This window comes from Lagopus leucura, unplaced genomic scaffold (genome assembly GCF_019238085.1).
Source record: "Lagopus leucura isolate 7727_CA_CO unplaced genomic scaffold, USGS_WTPT01 Super-Scaffold_100012, whole genome shotgun sequence".
NCBI lineage: Eukaryota > Metazoa > Chordata > Aves > Galliformes > Phasianidae > Lagopus > Lagopus leucura.
Window position 1 is genome coordinate 16,936,463 of NW_024962267.1, and position 19,968 is coordinate 16,956,430.

General features: G+C 42.6%; 1 protein-coding gene across 8 annotated transcripts in view; it reads right to left on the reverse strand.

Moving 5' to 3' along the window:
* Positions 1-317: 317 nt before the first annotated feature.
* The window catches only part of KANSL1L (KAT8 regulatory NSL complex subunit 1 like), a 57,541-nt gene continuing 37,890 nt past the window's right edge, over positions 318-19,968 (reverse strand). For 6 of the 8 annotated variants that reach the window (XM_042874492.1, XM_042874494.1, XM_042874495.1 and 3 more), the window contains 10 exons: positions 17,337-17,499; positions 13,341-13,451; positions 12,832-12,969; positions 10,560-10,684; positions 9,299-9,423; positions 8,390-8,444; positions 3,655-3,767; positions 2,530-2,710; positions 1,638-1,940; positions 318-1,542 (listed from right to left, as the gene is read on the reverse strand). In XM_042874492.1, the coding sequence (XP_042730426.1) occupies positions 1,692-1,940; positions 2,530-2,710; positions 3,655-3,767; positions 8,390-8,444; positions 9,299-9,423; positions 10,560-10,684; positions 12,832-12,969; positions 13,341-13,451; positions 17,337-17,499 (1,260 nt within the window). In that variant the 3' untranslated portion in view covers positions 318-1,542; positions 1,638-1,691. Of the gene's footprint in view, positions 1,941-2,529; positions 2,711-3,654; positions 3,768-8,389; positions 8,445-9,298; positions 9,424-10,559; positions 10,685-12,831; positions 12,970-13,340; positions 13,452-17,336; positions 17,500-19,968 lie in introns of all 8 variants that reach the window. The other 2 variants (XM_042874493.1, XM_042874490.1) reach the window with 2 other exon arrangements.

Sequence of the window (19,968 nt, forward strand, 5' to 3'; positions counted from 1 at the left end):
GCACCAGTGCAGCTTTGGTATGGCAGCACAGCTTCGTGCCACTGGCATCTGTGTGCCTGCAAAGCCCTGCTTTGGCTGAGGAGGTCTCTGTGCCAAGAGGAAGCATCACTATTGATTCATCGCTTCTAGGAGGCCAGCAAATTCAGACTACGCACAACAATATATATATGTGTATATATATATATAGAAATAACTTTTAATTAAAAAAACAACCTTGCATCAAAGATTATAGTATCAGACATTGAGGCAAGATTCAAGTTTAAGACAAACCAGTGTTAAAAAAAATGTTTAAAAAAATAATCAGAATGTGCAATAGGTTGTAGTGTTGAAACTTTACTGAACTGTTTTCAGATGTCCAGTGTATATTTCCTGTCATTCTGACAAAAAAAAAACAACAAAACGCCAAAAGGATTGACACTATAACTGGGTCATCTGTCCAGTGCCATTCAGCTCCAGCTTTTACACACAGAAGAAACTTTTGCACAAAAACAGAGACTCCTATAATATTGCCTTCAACTGTCCTACACAGAAGAACTTCCTGTTGGTAAATTATACCTACATTCAATGCTTAATCTTTGTTAATACCTCTTGAGACTGCAGATACATCCCAAACTACCCTATTTAGATCCAAGTTGAAACAACTTGCTTTTCTTTACTCGCTGTGAACTCGCTGGGAAATGAAAACTCTACCCAGCATCACAGTGGAGAGCTTTTGGGCTTTTTTCCTTACGGTCTTCCAGCCATCAGCCATCTCTTCCTTTTCAGCTAGTCACCAAATGTTGGCATACTTAGAGACTCTTGCAAGGCACTGTACAGAAATTACAAGACTTTTTGTCTTTAACATATTAAAGCAAAATAGTATGAGCCTCCTTTGCTACTGAAGGACCAAAGAAGTGAGATGACCCAGAATGCAATATTCAGAGCTCCTCTTCTCTTCCAATTCCCTATAGCCATACGACAAACAGGAACCCTACTTTCTGAGTAGCAGATACATGGACTATTGAAATGCAGTGGTCTATTTCTATCTTATTGCTTGAGGATGTCTATACAAAACATGCCCTGGCACTACTGAGAGCTGAGTACAGATTTTAAGCTAAAGGCAAGGCTTCCACACCGCCTGCTTTCAAACTGCTGCTTCTCACCTGCCCTTCCCTTACGCACAGGTTACACGCATGCATTTAAAGAGAGGTGGATTTTCTGCCACATGTTCATGCCACACAGGAAATAATGAGTGGTTATTGTTCCTCCCACTATATGGTCAAGTAGTTTTTCTGTGTTCAGTTGAAGTTGTTGGTTTAAGGTTGACAGCATATCCTGTCGCACCAGAATCGACTGGAACCAGAAACGCATTTGAGAACAAACAAGACAAAAAAGGATGATCACTAACAAATGTGGCGATATGACAACAGAAAGCAGTGAATGCTGCCAGCAATTTATGTGTGCTCACTCCCAACACTGGGAATATTAGACTTCCAGCTTGAAATAATTACTTTCTCTTGGGGTTCAGGAAGAAGAAAGTGTTGTCTTTGGGAATTATCCTGCCTGTTACAAAGCAAGAAAGAAAATATATTATATGCAGCTAACGTACAGGTTTTGAATTGTGCTGTCATATGCTGTGTGAACAAGAGAGATTTTACCTTACACTTTTCTCCACCTTAATTGGCTTTCTTAATGAACCACATTACTCCCTGTCACCTTTGCTTTCTTGTACTGTTGATTCCCAGGCAAACATTTTCGCTGTCTTCTGACTCTTCTGTAGATTGTTTTCGTGGTGGAAGGCCATTGTCTGGCAAACCAATGGGTGTACATGGAGCACAGGGAGAGTCGCTGGGGAAAGCTGCACTTGACATTTCAGTCTGATTTGTTACTTGATCTTGGCACAGTAAAGCTTCCACCTCTTCATCTTTTAGTGGAAAAACTCGAAGTTCCCACAGCCCAGACTGAAATCAGAGAGAAGGGGAGAAAAAAGGGATTTTGGTTGAGTCTGAACTGATGAGCTGCGTGCAGAATGATCTGCTATCAAGTTACAAGAGAACCTCGTTCTCTACGACAGTTTGCAGGGCTCTTCAGATACAGACTACAGCACTATGAGGTACCAGCTGTCCACATAAGCTGGCCTCGTGTGGTTTTGAACTAGTAACAGGGCTGTGACGGTACGGGCACAGCATGGGAAGAGGAAGGCTCTCTTCCCTGCTGCCAGACATCAGTACCTGGCATTGACACGCTCAGGCCTGTCTGGAACAGCAGCCAACGGCCCTGAGGAGAGACTGAGCAGCCCTGAGCCCAGGCCTGCCACACTCACCTCTAAAACATGTGCTGTGTTTGCTGAGCTGTGAAAACTTTATCTGTTGACAAATGTTAGGTTTCATTCATCAAACATACGTATCTAAACAGGAGCACTGCACTCGCTCCACGCAAACCAGAGTGACGGCAAGGAGGGACACAGATACGCTCCAGCTCCAAGATTTAGACTAAGACCCGGTGCTCACTGGGGTCCTGAACGGACTGGAAGCTACCAGAACCACCCACCTTTGCTTCCTGGCTCTCCCTGCGGAGTTGTGCAATCCCTGAACAAACAGAGCCGTGGGCTTCAGGAGTCAGGTCGGGAACAGGTTCGGCAGCACAGTGCAGCGAGGCACAGGAGCTGCTGGGGTGGTCCTTCTGCACCACATCTTGGCCGTGTCGTCCATCAGCATTTTTGCTGTAAGATCTAGCATGGGATAAAAGAGGCAAGAGTCTTAATGCCTGGCTCCCGCCCTTTTACAACACTGAAAGCAGTCTGTATGTGCTATCTGTGCTTTACTTATTTAAACAGAAAGAAATGAAAACGCGTGGTTCTCAACAACCCAGCAAAGAGTGCTGTGCAGAGGACAAAAATGAATAAACATGGCTGGAAGAGCCACGCTCTGGCTGTTCAACAGCTGGGGGCTGATTCTGCTTGGGAGCACAGCATTGCTTGCAGGCTCCTGATTCAAACCATGCTGCCTTCCCCCTGTGCCCAGAACAGCAGGTTATGGGCTCCCCTAGCGTGCATAAGATAGGTGTTACTCTCAGTCTTACCACACAGACGAAGCTAACTTTGCGTATTTATTCATATGATCACAGTTCACTTTCAGTGAAGAACAGACACAGTTGTTGATGAATGGCAAAAACACAACATTCATAGGACTGTTTCTGTCCTGGCAGATTGTGAAGCCATTTATGGGAATCATTTTCCCAGTGCTGAACTGCAGATAGAGCTGTAGGATGCTCACTCTTACATGCGCTATTGCTCTCAAGAGTTTCAGGGGGAGTTTTGCACCAGAGAGCAGGCCTGTGATAATTAACCTTTTCATTACCAGCACACGACTGCTTAAGCATAAGGTCCTTGGCACAGCCTGTCAGGTCAGTGAAGAAGGGCTCCTGCTGCAGAGTGTGGCATAGTGTCACAGCTGGGAGTGACACAAACTGATCAGCATGGGAACAAAACCTTAATCAGGGTCACACCAAATTTCCTAGGTTCTACGTGCTTCAGAATTGCATGGCATTCTTTTTTCAACTAAGGATTAGACGTGGTACTGTCCCTGACGAGCTAATTCACAAGGAGTGCCCTTGTTTTCTCTGTCACAGTTCCCCATTGAGCAGGAACACCCCCGCCCCAGTCAGTCCACCTGCCTGCTATTCCTTCTGGGCCAGCGGCTCTGCTCCCACAGCGACCACCTCGCTCGCTCTCTTTCTTCATACTTTGTATGACGTGAGGAAAACACTTCATCTGACAGATCTTCTGCCTGCAATGAGAAAGGAAGGAGACACGGCTGCTGCTGTAATTAGGAACTTCTCTAGAAACAAAGACAGATGGTATTATGTGTAATTCTACAGAGCTCTGTTCGCTGAACACACCAGCAGAGAGGATGATGCATGCTTGCAGTATGAAGGCACGTCAAAATAATGGGATGCTGTCACAGATTATTTCTTCGTGTGCCTGTGGTCGATCTGAATTGACACAGAAATTATTCCCCCTTCCACCTAACACATGTTTTTCTATGGTGGGAAGCAGCAAATTAAAAGGACAGGTATTTCTAAAGAAGAGGAGCAGAAATTGCAGAACTTTCCAGAGCCTGCTGCAAGAGGGGGCTGGGAGGCAGAAGGATTTGCCAGGTGCTCTTTAAGCACAGAGCAATAGGTCTGAGCTTATGAGGCCAGGGATAGCTGCACACAGAGAGGCACACAGCAAACCTGAGGTGCTGCATTCCTGCTAGGAAACCAAGCAGAAAATCGCTTCTGCTTTGAAGAGAGCACTTCTCAGCGACTGATCTGCACGACCCAGGTACGGCTTCACACAAACCTAGCAGAACTGTATTTTAACTGACTGCTCACAGTCAAACCAGCCAGTCTTTTAGATACAAACACCCCCGATGCAAAAAAACACTCCTCTCCGACCTTCACTTTGAAAGAGCCGTCTTCATTTCTCCTGCTGCTTAGAGGTAGCTGGGCAAGGAGCACGGTGCTGCCCATCCCTCTCCCTCCCCAGATCAGGTGAGCTCTTGGCTGGGCCATTCCAGCACTGCTCAGAATTGTTTCGGAGTGCTCCAAGCCATTCAGCCACCTCAAAGTTCACCTAAGAGCTAAGGCTGGCAAGAGCATATGACTGCTGCAGCCATGCTTTTCTGTGCCAGCTGCTCCCAACTCAAAAGCAGCGAAATTCTAGGAAACAACAATTCCTGTTCATAAATGCATTGCCAGATCATCCCTGGACAAGAACTATACCAAGAACTGAGGGTCATGGAAAATAAATGTGACGTTCTGTAAAAACAAAGTTCTCATGGCTGTTACACAAGCAACACGATTCATCTTCTGATTCCATCTGAAAAAACACAGAGGCAAAAAGCAGAATCTTTACTGCTCTGTCAGAAACAGACAGACAGGCTGTCAGCTGCATTTATGCTGCAGCGGACAACTGATGCCCCCAGGTCTTCTGCAGAAGCCATTCCCTGCATGAAGACTTGCAGCACTGAAGCGGTGCATTACCATTATGGCTCCAAATGCAAAATACTGCAACACATTTATGCTGCTGCAAACACATCGGATAGTGGCATTCCTCAGCTTCCCAGGGACCGCAGCTCCTACCTAAGCTGTGGTCATGAACTACAGCCCCACAGCAAAATTCATCTGGGTCGATGAAAAGGGCCCCGGAGTTGCAGTTCAGTGCAGTCTGCATTGGCCATGGGAGCCATTTGCTAAAACTGTAGCTGCCTGCTTCCTCCTCGGCTCAGCACTCAACAGGAACCTTCAGACAAACAAGCCTGCTTTGTTTGCCCGGCTCATGATTTCTTTTTGAAGGCTCCTCACTGCTTTTATGTATTTATGTTGAACACAAACGGCTTTGTTAGCTGTTGATTTCCCTTCATGGAAGTCAACCTAATGTGTTTCCTCCTCTCTCTGGAATTCACCAGTTCTGTCCCTTGGATGGCATCGCTCAGGGTCTGCACCTCAGTTTAGATTTCTCTTTCCCAAGGTCAGTGATGTACAGTGCAAAAGTGGGAATTTTATGGACTACCAAAGCGTTATTCCCTCAGGGAACGTTTAGGATTTTTCTGTGTGCTCAATTTCCTTTGAAGTGCAAACAAAAGATAATTCCGAAAGAAAAACTTGGACTTTGAAAATACTTTTCTTAGCAAATTGCCAGGACTTTTCATGAGGGGAAGAAACTTCATTTTTAATGAGCTTCCTTTCAAAATCAAAGCCCACATTCCTCTCCTAGCCAAGAGTTCTGCAGTACTGAAATAAGCCTTACTGTACCTCTTCCGTGGCTGATAGCAGAGATTTAACTACTTGCTTATTTAAGTTTTACTCTATTCCATCCAAGACTGACCACTAATAGAGTTGATTTTAAAAGTATTATTTGTTCCACAGACAAAATCACATTACCTCAGCATAAACCAGGACTTTACTTGATTCGATACAGCCTTTGCTCCTCCCTAAGACTTTATATGTTTCCTACACCAACGTTAGGTTAATTTATACTTACTGTGGCTGGAGCACTTTGATTTTTTTTTTCCTCACTAAGAACAGGTTGAAAAAAGGCCTAGGAACTGTCATTACTTGTCAGAAGGTTCTGGCAGTCATGTTGAGAGCAAAGGTCTCTTTGTGAAGCAGATCTCAGGAGCTCATGTAAAGAACAAGACCTTGCTTCCATTCAGATGTGAATTCTCTCCATCTCACCTAGCTAAGCTACAAGTCAACGGGCATTCACCTTGAATGAGCAGGAACAGCACCAAAATAAATAACCAGGAATATTTCTGAAAAGTTGTCAAAACAAAATCAGTGCTTCGCTCTTCTGCTTCATGGGAAGCACTAAGTCATACACCATAGAAACACTTTCACCAAACTAATCACAGAAATAATTATGCTGAAGTCATTACTGAACAACTACAAAATAAACTTCAACGCTATTCTATACCCTTGCCTTGCCAGAAACTTGAACCTAGACAAAACAAAACAGGAAAGCCCATGCCACACCCTCCCCTGCACTGAAGCAATAACAGGCTGCAAAGTCATACATGCAGGAAACACAAATGCTGCTTGTCCAAAATTTCCAGACACAAGAACGAGGTACCCCAAAAAGGTAAGACTTCTGTACTCGAATTGTTGTGAATGGGGAACTGCTGAGTTCCTATCCTTGCAAGTTCAGCTCCTGTAGAACCTGACAAATTTGGGACTTCTTGCTTGTTTTTAACTTGTGGAAACTCTGGGCACAAGTCTGCTGCATCAAGTGGAAGAGATCCTAACTGCTGGTTGACAGAAGGAGTTTTAAATTTAGCTGGACAGAAGACAACAGAAAGACAACTATTTTATAGCACCACCCCAGGTGCTCTGTAGAAAAGCAAAGAAAAAGCTTACATTTCTACAGAAGCAGACAGCACATTTTGCCCTCTCTCTTCTTCCACAATGATCTGCTGAAGCTCACCTTGATGTTAGTACAAGGAAGAACTTCAAGAGAGTCAGAATGTGAGAAGAAAAGGTAATGCTCCTGTTCTCTCATGCCTTTTCTCAAGCTTCAGAACTAAGTCAGCCCAAAACCTAAGCAAGGCAATGGGAGATTTAAGATCAGACAACCACCTTTTCTCAGGGCTCAAAAAACATCCAAACCAATTAATACGATCCAAAGGAAAGGGGGAAAATTGGCAAAGGACAAGTTAGAAAAGAGAAGCTCTTTATCATCTTCCTCATCTGACATCCCTCTTATTCTACCCAGCAGCTGACAGACAATATTGAAGCAGCGGACCACAGCAGGAGGCAAAGCTGCTTTATTGTACTCAAGTTATTTCCTGGCCAAGTGATGAATCATGGAGGCTGAACTAGGAATGCCAAACACAAATGTACTGGGAGGGCCATTTAACAATAAGCACACACGCTTCACACAGAGACACCCTGAAGCCTGTTCAGCACTGTTTAGCATTATCTTCTGTACTGCTACATAAATGCAGAACTGTCCTAATAATAAGGCCTGTAAGCTCTGGTCGTGGATGTTCTGAAAGGTAAGCTCAAGAGTGGATATCATGGATGGAAGTATAAATGCTAATCCTATAGCTACAGCAGTCCGTAATGGCCTGTAGCAGAGACTGGAGAGAGATTACAGATGTGCAAAGGCAGGTTTGTCTTTTGACACTCGAAGAGGAGCCACAGTAAGACAGGAAGAACAGAAAAGCAGCCTAGAGAGCAAACCGGCTGTTAGGTTCACACTGGAGCTAGGCTGAAGCTCATCATTAGGGGAGAAAGGAACCCCTCAGCCTCTAAGTCCACAGGCGTTCCCTGAAGGAAAAAGGGGCATTTTTACGTCTGGAGAAAGCAGCGGTAGTGGCACACGGTGTGCAGACGTGGCAAAAAGACGAGCGGGAAATGCCAAAGGTTATGCTGCTCCTGAGAAAGCAGAGAAGTTTGCTTCCAGCGGGAGGGTTGAAAGAACACGGACAAGAGGACTTGAGGAACCTTCTGGGCCTGCAGGCAAAATGCCAAATTACCTCTTGGAGGGCAAGAGGCCATGGCAAATGGCCATGAAGGAAAAGGACAAGAGACGTTATAGCACAGGTAGCTCCAGGGACAGTCACAGTAGCAGACCCAATAGCTGAGTGCTCAGGAGCAGAGGACCCTACGTGAGCTCTGACTGCCAATAGTAAGTGACATAGGAGCTAGATGAAAAAGCAGTTATTAATGGAGGTTCTTGCATTTCTGTCATCCACTACAGGGTCTGGTAGATTGGGGTAGGACATATTCCCAAGTTCTGAGACCCAGTACTATGAAATGTGAAATTTACCAGGATCTGTACAAAGTCTTTAGAAAATATATACTGATTATCCCAATTACACATCCAGTTTAACCATGCAGTTGGTATAATTAAAATATAGCTTACCTCTTCTTCATTTACATGAGATCTGTCCAAAGGCTCTAATTCAACGACTCTCCAGCTAGAAATGAAACGAGAAGTCAATTTACCTAAAAGCTAAGTCATTGTTTCAGCTGTAAAGAATCACAAAGTCACCAAGGTTGGAAAAGACCTGTAAGATTATGAAGTCCCTCTGTTCACCTGCCACTGTATTTCCCCACTAAACCATGTTCTACAGTACAACATCTAAACATCTCTTGAACACCTCCAGGGATGATGACTCCACCACCTCCCTGCGCAGCCTGTTTCAGAGAATACTTTCTTCCTAATATCCAACCTGAGCCTTCCCTGGTGCAACTGAAAGCCATTCTCTCTCATCGTAGTTATGCAGGAGCAGAGGCCGACCCCCACCTCACCACAGCCTCCTTTATGGGAGTTGTAGGGAGCTGTAAGGTTTCCCCTGAGCCTCTTTACACTGAACATGCCCAGCTCCCTCATAAGACTTGTGCTCATCCATCACAGCTTTGTTGCCCTTCTCTGGACACGCTCCAGGGTCTCAATGAACCAAATGCACACAAAAGACAGCAATCTCCACGTAACTGCTGAGAGGGTCAGCCCAATAGCATACTTAAGACTACAAGTATCACTACAATTAAAATCATATAAAATCCCTTCTATTTTTAGCCAGTCTCTGCATCTGCCATTACTCTGTGCCTATTGCTTTATTTCCCTTGTGCCATCAGCTGACCAGTCCTCCTACCACCCATCTTTTTACCCACTTCTATGCACAAATTGAAATGCATATTAAAAAGCAACCACCAAGCTCATGAGAAGATCGCCTCAGTATTGTAACATTATCTAATACAAATTATCAGTAGCACTGATGCTGTCACATTCATTTTGCCACTTTCTTTGCAACTGAGGTCATGGACAAACCTTGGCGTCAGGATTTCTTTGTACTGCAGTTTCTCCAACTTTGATGGTGCCACCAGTGACATTGGAATAACAATGTTGTCTATATCATAGGAGCTCTCGCTTCTCAGCCTCCTCCTGGAGTTATGCTGTATAATAGAGTCAATTCAAGATTCATCAGCTTACAACACAGGAACTAAGTTAACTGAGAAATAACAGGAGTGCACAAGAAGAAACTCTTCAAGAGATTCTGGAGGTGTAATGATCTTAAAACTATCTTATCACTAAGATCTACTCCTTGCTTTCATAACTCTTTCTGAAATCAGTGGGTATTTCCCTAATTTCAATTACAGTCAATTTTGAATATTTAAGAGATCTTCAAATTTAATGCTCCCTTCTTCATAACTGAATTTCTTTGCCATGATCACATCAGGATTCCTGGTTTTCTGTGCTCAGTAGTGCATGGATCCTGTAAGGCTAAAAACTGAGCTTCCTTGATTACCAGAGAAAGTTTAGCTTTAAATCAGGATGTAGTACATAATAAGATATCTCAATTTTTAGCTGAATGGTAATGGAAAGAGATCTATTCTAAAATGCTGATTTAGGTGTTGTTCAAAGATGGCTTCATCAAAGAAGAGTAATAAGAGATCTGTGCATGGCCAAAATTGCCTGGAAGATGTGTATCAGAATTCAGTTCTCCAGCCATCATCACCAGATTAAAACTCAGCAGGCACCAGCACAGCAATAGGCCAAACAGAACTGGGGGCCTGAAACCTGAGTAGCAAAATGAATTTGTTCAGTACTTCCAATAGAATTAAAACAAAGTTTCTTCAGGGATTTTGGTGAATCAGAGCTCTGCTGCTCCTCAGAAAATTTCTATACCAGAGGCTGAGTTGCACAGAGATTTCAAACAGCAAAGCTGAGGCTTAACAAGTGTTGTGACTGTATTTGCACTCGGTGCACGTTTTGCACCAAGTAGAAAGTGTTTTAAGAGCTCCTGTGTAAACCCAGAAGTATAAATTAGGGTATACTCAATGAAATCTGAAAAAAAGTAAAATGAAAGGCCCAGTGCCAGTAACTGAAATGCTTGCTTTAGTTCTATTATCTGTGAAACTCTTAACAAACAATTATCTGTTTTCCAAGCACAGATACTCCATTACTTAACGTAAAGAAGGTTCTTTACTGTAACTTAACCCTACATCAGATAAAAAGGGCACACATTTTTGATGACTGTTTGCAACTCCGTTAACATTTCAGCCAGGGCAGTGATGCATTTTTCCTTTACCTGTGATGAAGTGCTGTGAGTGGGCCTAGACATCGCATTGATATTGGTCACGGCTGCAAAACTGCCAGGGGATTCTGGTTCTGCATGTTGAAAGGAGAACGTCTCAAACCTACCATTACGTTCGCCTGTCACGAAAGAACAGCAATAAAAAAATGCATACCGACTGTTGTCTATTAGACCAAGGATATTTTTCCATACAGTAATAGTAAAGTCATTTCTAGGAGCCCACAGCTATCCACTTGAGATTTAATGAATACTAAAAAAAAGCTGTCTAAATAAACACTTGTTACTCATCCTGTCATTGCCGTTCCACAAAGCTCGTCCCTTTCCTTCTACAAAGGATTTCTTCTGCTGGAACCAACTTCATATGGGCAAATCCTGCTTCTTATTACAGAAACCATCCTAGACTACACACAGCAAATCCAATCAGACCTAGAAGAATGCTTCCCAGCATCCCCTCAGAGCACTTCATCTCTCCGATGTACCGATCCGTGACTGACAGATTCCTCCTGGATAAACAGGCAAACAACGAAACAAAACTGGCAGCGGGGCTGACAAACAAAATTATTTCCTCCATCTCCATGTGTGGTTTCTTCTAGCACTGGCCCACTGCTCCAGACAAATCCTAATTCCCCTTTACTCTTATTTAGTCTCAGTGGAAGCAGCATTTAAGAGGATTCAGCAGATAACCACCAGCGTTCTGCTTTCCTTCTACCGTAATGCCCAGATGAAAAAAAAAGAGAACGAATTAACAACTAATAAAAAAGAAGCAGCAGATTCCAACTGGAAAAAAGAAAAGCTAAGTCAGATCCTACATCCAAACAGGCCGGGTCAAGGACACGAACTCCCATCTCCCATGCAGCACTGCAGCTCCCTGGCACACAGCTTTTATTTTTGGCCTTGTTCATCAGGCTGACCTTCTCCATGGATAATTTCTCCTAGACAGAGCCCAAATTAGGAATAAATATGTAGTACTACACCCATAGCACTAATAAACTGGAACTGCTGCTGCTACTCACAACTATACTACAAAGCAGTTCTCTGGCATTGGGAAACTGTGATCCTTATGATAGAAGATAGTTTTTTTTCTGTTACCCTGAGTAGCCAAATACTATTAGCAGAGCACTAACTGTATCTTCAGAAGGTTTATATCAAGATGTTCTCTCTCTGGTGCTCCCAGTATCTCCAGTTGTTGCTCTCAGAGTGCACGACAGCTCACTTGGGGAAGCAGCATGGTTACAAGGAGCGCTGGGTCAGCACCTGCCTTTGGGGGCATCTTGGCTTTCTTCTTGCTCTCAAGCACATCACAACTTTTGGCTGAATTCTCTCTGTGGCAATTCCCACACCTGTGTTCCTTTACCTGGATTACAGCTTTACCCAGATCCCTGCTAGAAGTGTATTTTCCCATCATGCTAACTGATGATTTTAGTTCTTTCCTAGGGGACATTTTACACTACTACAGTTTGCCTTCCTACTTATCATTTTTCCTTGTATCTTTTGGGAGGGTTTTTGCCAAAAGTTTTCCCAAAGTTCACATAAATGAATCCGTAATAGAATCTGTTAGATTTTACATCCCAATGGCCTGGAGAAGTAAGATGCTATTTAAATCTACATGGGCGTGTTGAATTTCCTGTCTGTATGATCACATTGCTCTTCGTGGCTCTATAGAGATTTCAGGGCAGCTTCTATTAATTTACCTGTTGCTGAAGTGGAGATTCAGTGGCTTAAAATATAAAGGTAACGAGTGAAAACACTAATTATAAGCACTGGTTACCCACAAGTCCTCCTAACAGCCTGGAAGGAAACCAGAACCACAAATGACAGTAGACAAGAAATGAAGCACTGCTGACCAAAGATGCCAGGAATAGTAAATGTTTGGTTGGGCACGTGATTTGACAGATAACTTTGCAATTCAGTCAGTTTCACTAGGCTACTATAAAAAAATTCATCATGAAAATAATGACACCCAGCATTACAAAAACACAGTGGGACTGCTAAGCAGCTTCCTTAAAGAGCATTCCAAAAATAAAATGCAGAAGCTTGCCTCCTTTTGCAATGCACACTGAAGAAAAAAGGAGAAGGATTATGGTGCTTTACAATAGCACATTACTTCTCCTGGCATTTTAAGTCCATTCCTTTACTCCTGAAGAGTTTTGCAATACTTCCCTTTTTGGAGACACCTCAGAATTTGTTCACAAAAGCCCAATGACAAACTCATTTATACAGTACGTACACTTGAACAAAGTGTCTTAAACAACAGTTTTTCTCTTACCCACTGCTGTCTCACTTAGATGTCTTTTCTTTCTTCCTTCCGACAGCTGCTCAGATGTTCCTGACACTGATTGAGATTTGGAATTAGATAAACAGCTATTGTTCCATCGTTTGAGAGCAACATTATGATGGTTATAGTCTACAACAGAAAAAGCAAATATCAAGTGAACTTATTCTCCGTGGCTGCAGTTCCAGGCAATCCTGGTGAACTCTTTACAGCGGAAAAGGCAAACTTCAGGTAAGGATCCAAACATTAAAAGCACTGCAGTGGGGCACCTGTGTTTGCAGAGAACTCGTACTCCAAACTCCCTGCACTGTGCTGGTGCCCTCCTGATGGGATTGCTTCAGCGTAACTGCAGTACCTGTGTTCTAGAGATTCCTCTTCCACCTAAATCCCTGGCCAGTTACCTTCTCTGATAACTGCCCTTGCTAAATTTACAAATTGAACGTTTTTGGGACAAACTAATGAAAAACAGTCTTGCAAACATTACGCTATTTTGCCTTACGTACCATTTTCTGGAGCTATTTTAAACTCCACTCCAGGATACGAGGCATCAACAGGTTCTCCCTTGACGTCATCCTTCCTTAATAATGTTTCAAAGTATATGTGAAGAGGAATATCTAAAATAAATAAACAATCCAAACAAAACAAGGTTTAAATGGTGACCTGTGAAATAATGAAATATGTGTCATCACTAGAGGTCTAGGAATCAGTTTACACGACACTGTATCGTATCATCTTTGTCTCGAGTCCTGTGACTCCTGAAATGGCACAGCTCTGACATCTGCTCACTACAGTATCTGCAGTATCTTGACACTGTCAATATGGACACAATCTAGGTGAACATCTGAAACTGGAAAAAGCCCAAAGGAAAACCCGATGACCACATCCCAGCCAGACATTTCAAAGGTGTGACTTTCACATACATAAACAAAAAATTGCAGGGAAGGTAACTCTCAGCAATTATTGCACGTGTGCATCTAAAGCAAGTAAGACATCAGATGGGCAGGGAGGCCCTGGCACTGCTGCCCAGAGAGCTGTGGGTGCCCCATCCCTGGAGGTGCCCAAGGCCAGGCTGGATGGGGCCTGGGCAGCCCGAGCTGCTCCGTACAGCTGTTTGGAACTGGATGGGCTTTAAGGTCCCTTCCCACACAAACCATTCTGTGATTCTAAGATAATCTCCTGTAATTGCTGAGAGGTAAGACGTGAAGGTACCTTTCTTTCTGCTAGTAGAAAGTGAGTTGTACTATGGTAGAAACAAGTCAAAGTTTAGCTTGGCACTGCAACCTGTGCCAACAGAGGCATTATGCTTAAGTGGTTCCAAGCCCTCCTGCACTGTGAGCTTTTAAGGACCAGTAAGGCAATTACAATCCAGGTAGGACTTAAACTTAACTGATGCTCCTCAACAAATCACAGTGTGGACACTCTGTAGATTCACAGCTTAGCTTCTTTAGTCTTCAGTGGCAAAGCAGAAAATTCAAGGTTGTATTATTCTGGAATAAACTGTGTCTGTACCTGCCACAACTCCAGAATTGATCTTCATGAAAACAAGCTCTGGAGGATAAAAGGAGAGAAAGACTGAGGTCCTCCCCTCTTGACTAGCTTCTGTACTGAGCCCAGCACAATAAAGAGCACACAGGGCACTTTCCCTATAATCTACAAGGCTTTTGGTTCAGCCTTTTGGGTACAAGTAATTAACACTTTTCAAAATTGCTACTGCTGAGAGCTTAGAGGTAATTTCAAGATACATTCCTTCTTTCCCTCTCTGGCAAAGGCTACAGCAGGAAATGTAATTCATTTCCTGAGGGAGTTCTAACCAAGAATTAGTCTGCAAAACATCTCAAGTGGTAAGGAATTTAGCCACTGTTGTTAAGACAGGAAGGCTTAAGAAAAATAGGTCACTGTAAGAAAAGACTTTCTGGAAATAAAAAGAAAAAAGAGAAATTAAGTAGAAAGAAATATGTCAACATAAGAAGCAGGCTTGACAACTGTTACATTCAGAGGACTGAGTACGGGGCCACAGGGTGGGCATTAAATTATTTTTATTTACATATGACCATGGCCTCATGTGCCTTGAAGACATGCCAGGACAGAACCTTTCAATGTATTTTGCTAACTAAAAAGAACAAATTATTTCAATTTGATACTGATCTAAGTAGGTATTTAGTCTCAAGATCAAAGCTGACCTGCAAAAGGTCTTCTTCCCCCCAAGGTTTTTGGCACATTTCCTTTTCTACCTCTGAAAAAAGGTAAAGAAGGTCTGAAAAGTTTATCAGTCATGACATTCATGTAAAGGAGAAAAAAACCACCAAAGTTCTCTTGATTTCTTCTTCACTGGAACAGGCTGCCCAGGGAGGTGGTGGAGTCTCCTTCTCTGGAGATGTTCAAGACCTGCCTGGATGCCTACCTGTGCTACCTGGTGTAGGGAACCTGCTTTGGCAGGGGGGTTGGACTCGATGAGCTCAGGAGGTCCCTTCCAACCCCTACAATTCTGTGATTCTGTGATTCTTGAAGAACAACCTCACTGTCTCAGATTACATGCTCCTGTCCCTTAATTAAAATGGCAACAGCATTTGTTCCAGATTAACCACAAACTAGGTGCTAAAGCACCAGGCCCAGTGCCTTAGATAAAACCTACAAAGTTCCATCCTTGAAAGCATCAGCTAGAAAATCACTTTCATGCTCAAGGTATGATGCAATCACTTGCACTTTTTCATTAAAGACTTTCTGTAATATGGAATCTCTTAAGACTTGGATCCATGACATCATTATATTTCCTGAAGCAAGCAAGTCTAATTGCACAGTTCTATCACCTCGCCTGCAAATAATGATTCTCCTCTGAAATTAAAAAATACAAATAAAAAAACAGGTACAAGAACATATCTGAATTTCATACTGAATCCATCATCACACGCTGAAAAATCTAATCCTCAGAGCTTCAGAATACGACAACACCAAACGTTGTTTTCTAACACACAGAGGAAATTAAAAAGAAAGCCTTTTTTTCTGCTTTGTTGACATACTTTTTTTATTCAGAAGAAAGTGATAAAAGATGTGGGGATACCACGAGTTGTATTTTGAGAGAAGTTATCCTTCTGGAAAGGGTTAACTAAGGAAGCTGCAAAGAAGACACGAAAGTGAATCACACCGCCTGATCAAACTGGAAAACTTCTAGCATACGCTCACTCAGCATTACTTCATAGAGAAGAGAATGACAAACAACAGTCCTCTTGACAAGGAAAAGACAGCAAAGTGCACAGAGTGTGATCCAGAGCAGGAATCTACGCTCCCTCAAAAGCGAGGAGTGTGTCCAAGCAGCACACAGCAGTCCAGCACTCTTATCCTGTCTTATCTATTATTAGCAAGGCTAAGGTTCCTGGAAAAAGAGGATAAATATTCCTCAAAAGAAAGATGCCCTTAGTATCACAATAACATTTTTCTTCCTTCATCCTGGCAAAATGACCTACAGTATCCACAAGGCAATCAATGGCCTTTCAGTTTCTTTTATTTTCATGATGATTAGAGTTGGTTTTCTTTTCTGATAGATTTCCAGCATTCCTGTCAAACTTCCTAGTCTCCCTTAAGACTAAGGCAAGAATGAAGGCAAGGGGCACAGCCTTATACAACTATCCCTGAACAGATATTTAAAGAAACACTGACAAATGCCTCTCAAAACATGTGCTGTGATCAGCAGTCCTTGCTCAGAAGCTGAAGCAAGGAAACAACTTGATTAGTTAGAAAAACTGGCACCGAGTGACCCAGGAAGCATGTGGGGACAGCTCTCCTCTGCAGGGATTATTTAGTGGCAAAGAAGCCCTCGTTACAGCAGGGTTCCCATACTGCTCAGTAAAAAGGTTTTGTCTAAAATGCAAAAAAAAAAACCAAAAAAAAAATCACAAAGAAAGAAAAAATTCAATAGTATGAATCCCTTCTGCAGACAACAGCACTCGATGTGGTAATTTGGAAGTGCAAGTTGCACTTTCAGAGCAAAGAAGAGACAGAGTCAACGTCTGCATTATTGTTTCAGAAGATTTAAAGAATCAGATGTCAGAAATCATTAACATCAGCAACCACCATAAGGCTGGTTATCACTAAAACAATCACAAGAACTACAGAAACTTTCTGAGCCTAGTGCAAAGGGCCTGAGCTGAAAGCTGCCCACCAAACAACAGAACCAAGATGTGTGGGAATAGCACCATTCAAGGGATTGCCACTGACTTGGAGTGGACACACTGTGAAACTTACCACAAAGAACCCCAAATTCTTCCCAGATCACACTTTCTCAGCTGCAAGTGCCTTACTGGTATGGAAAATTCAGATGTGTTTTTCAAATATCAGTGTGAAACTACGATTTTCCTTCAGCCTAAACACGTGTGTTCTGCCAGTAGGAAGTTTTCTGTAAGAACTATTAAAAAAACCCACTCCAAAGGAAAGCTAGTCCACAGCCTGCACAGCTCTCACAAGCACCCAGCCCTCTGTGGAGGCATGGAGTTTGGGTTACTTACCTGAAGGGAATGATAGGACTGGATGGAAGGAAGAGTCCAGCTCTTGCACGTAATCCAGCATTTTAGATTCCGGGCTGTACTCGCTACTGCTCAATGCTGAGGTCGGCACCATACATGGTAACTGAGTTCTGTATGGACAGGAGGTATCTCTAAATGATGAAGTCTGCATGGAAACACAGGAACAAAGGTTAACTTCTCTTTTACTCGCTTAACTTCCCTCCAGCTGGATCAGAAGAATAAAAAAGCTCACAGTCACTCTTTGACATGTGAATGGGAAAAGTACTCGCACAAATGTCAGATAATCTACATATGACTAACTCTTCTATGGTGCACAATACAAAGAATATAAAAATACCCTTTTATTAGAGGCCAGGAACCAGTTGTCAGAGTTTCCACAGCAAAATGTAGCAGTTCCAGTCATTATTCCTATATAAACCCATGGCCAAAAAGCTACTTCTCTGGACAGTTTGAGCTTGTATATTTTAAAGCAAGACAATATTAAATATTTTGTGCATACTATTTACACAGAGCAAGAGGACAGAGTCCTTACCTTGTTATAACACACATGAAAGAAGATACAGAACAATAAATACAGGAGATGGATGCACTGACTGATTAATAGGTAATATGAGAACTACTACACGGAGCAGAACTGTGAATATGAACGTAGCTGCTTATTTGCACGGCCTGTTAAGGGACAGAAAGTAAAATGATGGATTGCACGGGACTGGTGGGTGCAAAGTAGCAAGACAGAATGGCAAAACACAACAGGAAAGGACAAAGCAGCAGCATGCAGGCAAAATGCTGGGACATGCTTAGAGACAGAAGGAAAGAGTGGAACACAGTACTACTAAGCAGTAGTCAAAACAAGCCCACGCTTCAGAACAAGCTACTGCAGGAAAGTAGTGTTGCTGATGCCACTTTCAGCCTTACTAGGTACTACGAATAGCAGCCCCAAAGGTACTGGCATTTTTAAGGTCATCCATTGCTGTTGTGCTCAAAAAAAACCAGGGTTTGCTGCTTTGCCAAATGCTGCAAAACCTAAAATGAGCAGAGAGGAAACAGGAACCCTGAGGTATCAGCTTCTAGCTTAATACTGTGGAAACAGCCACGTCTATTGTCTCCTGGAAAAGGATTTCAACTTAATAAAATGTAAGAATGAATGTCACAGTGGTCTTGATTTTCTTAAGACTTTTTATGGAACAAGAGGAAACCAGCCAACAGCTGCATCAGAGGGAAGACGATCAAACAAACTTTACTTGTATTTTTAGTCATCCTGCTTCCTGAATCCAAGACATCTCTAGCTGCTTCCTCCTGCTTGAGAGACTCCGGGCTGTATTCTAGCAGTGTCACTCAACTGGTGGTGATGCAGTGCTTACATCTACCACTCTCTCTCTCTCTAATTAACTGTAATTTGTACTTCTGTGACACGGCATCAGTATTTGCAACCCATGCTAAGTCAGAAAATAGTAAATTGTTCACCTTTGTACTGCAGGATAGATTAAAATCATACAAGCTGCATGCTGTGACAGTGGAGCAGAGGAGACCCTGTGGTTCTGAGGACTGCTTGTTGTATTTCACATTTTTATCAAAAGAAAACATTAACAGTCCCTAAGCCACCCTGACCTCTGTACGTGGGTTTACATGGAACTAGTTTCAACTTCATGTGGAAATAATTCTTTTCTAGCCCAGGACTCCTTCAAATCAGTGTTGCGTTATTTCCCACGTCAGACATATGGGATACTTCTTCTGTTAAACTTTAAACACCCATGAAGTGTTGGCAGAACAGGGACATGTTTGGAAACACTAGAGGGGTAAGCTCTAAAGCAGACTGAATGTTTCCCATTATACAGACCATTAAGCTAAAGCCTAAAGAGCTTTTACCTTCATGCAATTTCTAAATTTGACTTTCCAAAACTTCATAAAACCCCATTTTCACCAGATTTTGTTTTTCTGGAATGAATTGGTTTCCTGAACGTCCGCAACTTTAAGCTGTTGCTGCACTCACTCTGCTTGATTTCTTTTTCTGGAAATGAACTCAAAGTAGAGTTAATGCAGTTGGTTTTAAAAGAAATCCCCAAACACCAATCAGTAAAATTCCCTAGAAAATATATGGGTAAGGGCAACACATACTGACACACAGTCCCTTAGCGCTGACTGACTTTTTCCTGCTTGAATTCACTTCATTTGCAAACACATTTAGAATATAGCTTAAAGCTAAGCCTGCTGAAAAACACGCATCAAATGGTCAAATAACCTCCACAATCACAGTTTATTTTCAAACAGTAATAAAATCAAATTGCCAATGTTGGTAAATGCCACATTCTTTTCCTCATCTTGTCTGTGGTGGGAGTTACAAACCTTCTGCCTGGATTTGTGCGTTATTTCCTTGCACGCTCTGGCATCGACACCTCAATCATTCAGTCTTTCATTAAGTCAGTTCATCATTCAAAAGAACAGAAGGACTTAAACAGAAACGAGAGTAGTTGTGTTTAAATATCCCTCTGAAGTTACTAGAAAAAAAACAACTAAAAACAAGCCTGGCAGTGTCTGTGTTCCCGGTTACCGGATCTGGTTTAAATTTCTGATGCAGTAGTTTTCCACTGGAAAATGCTGAATGAGTGAAATGATG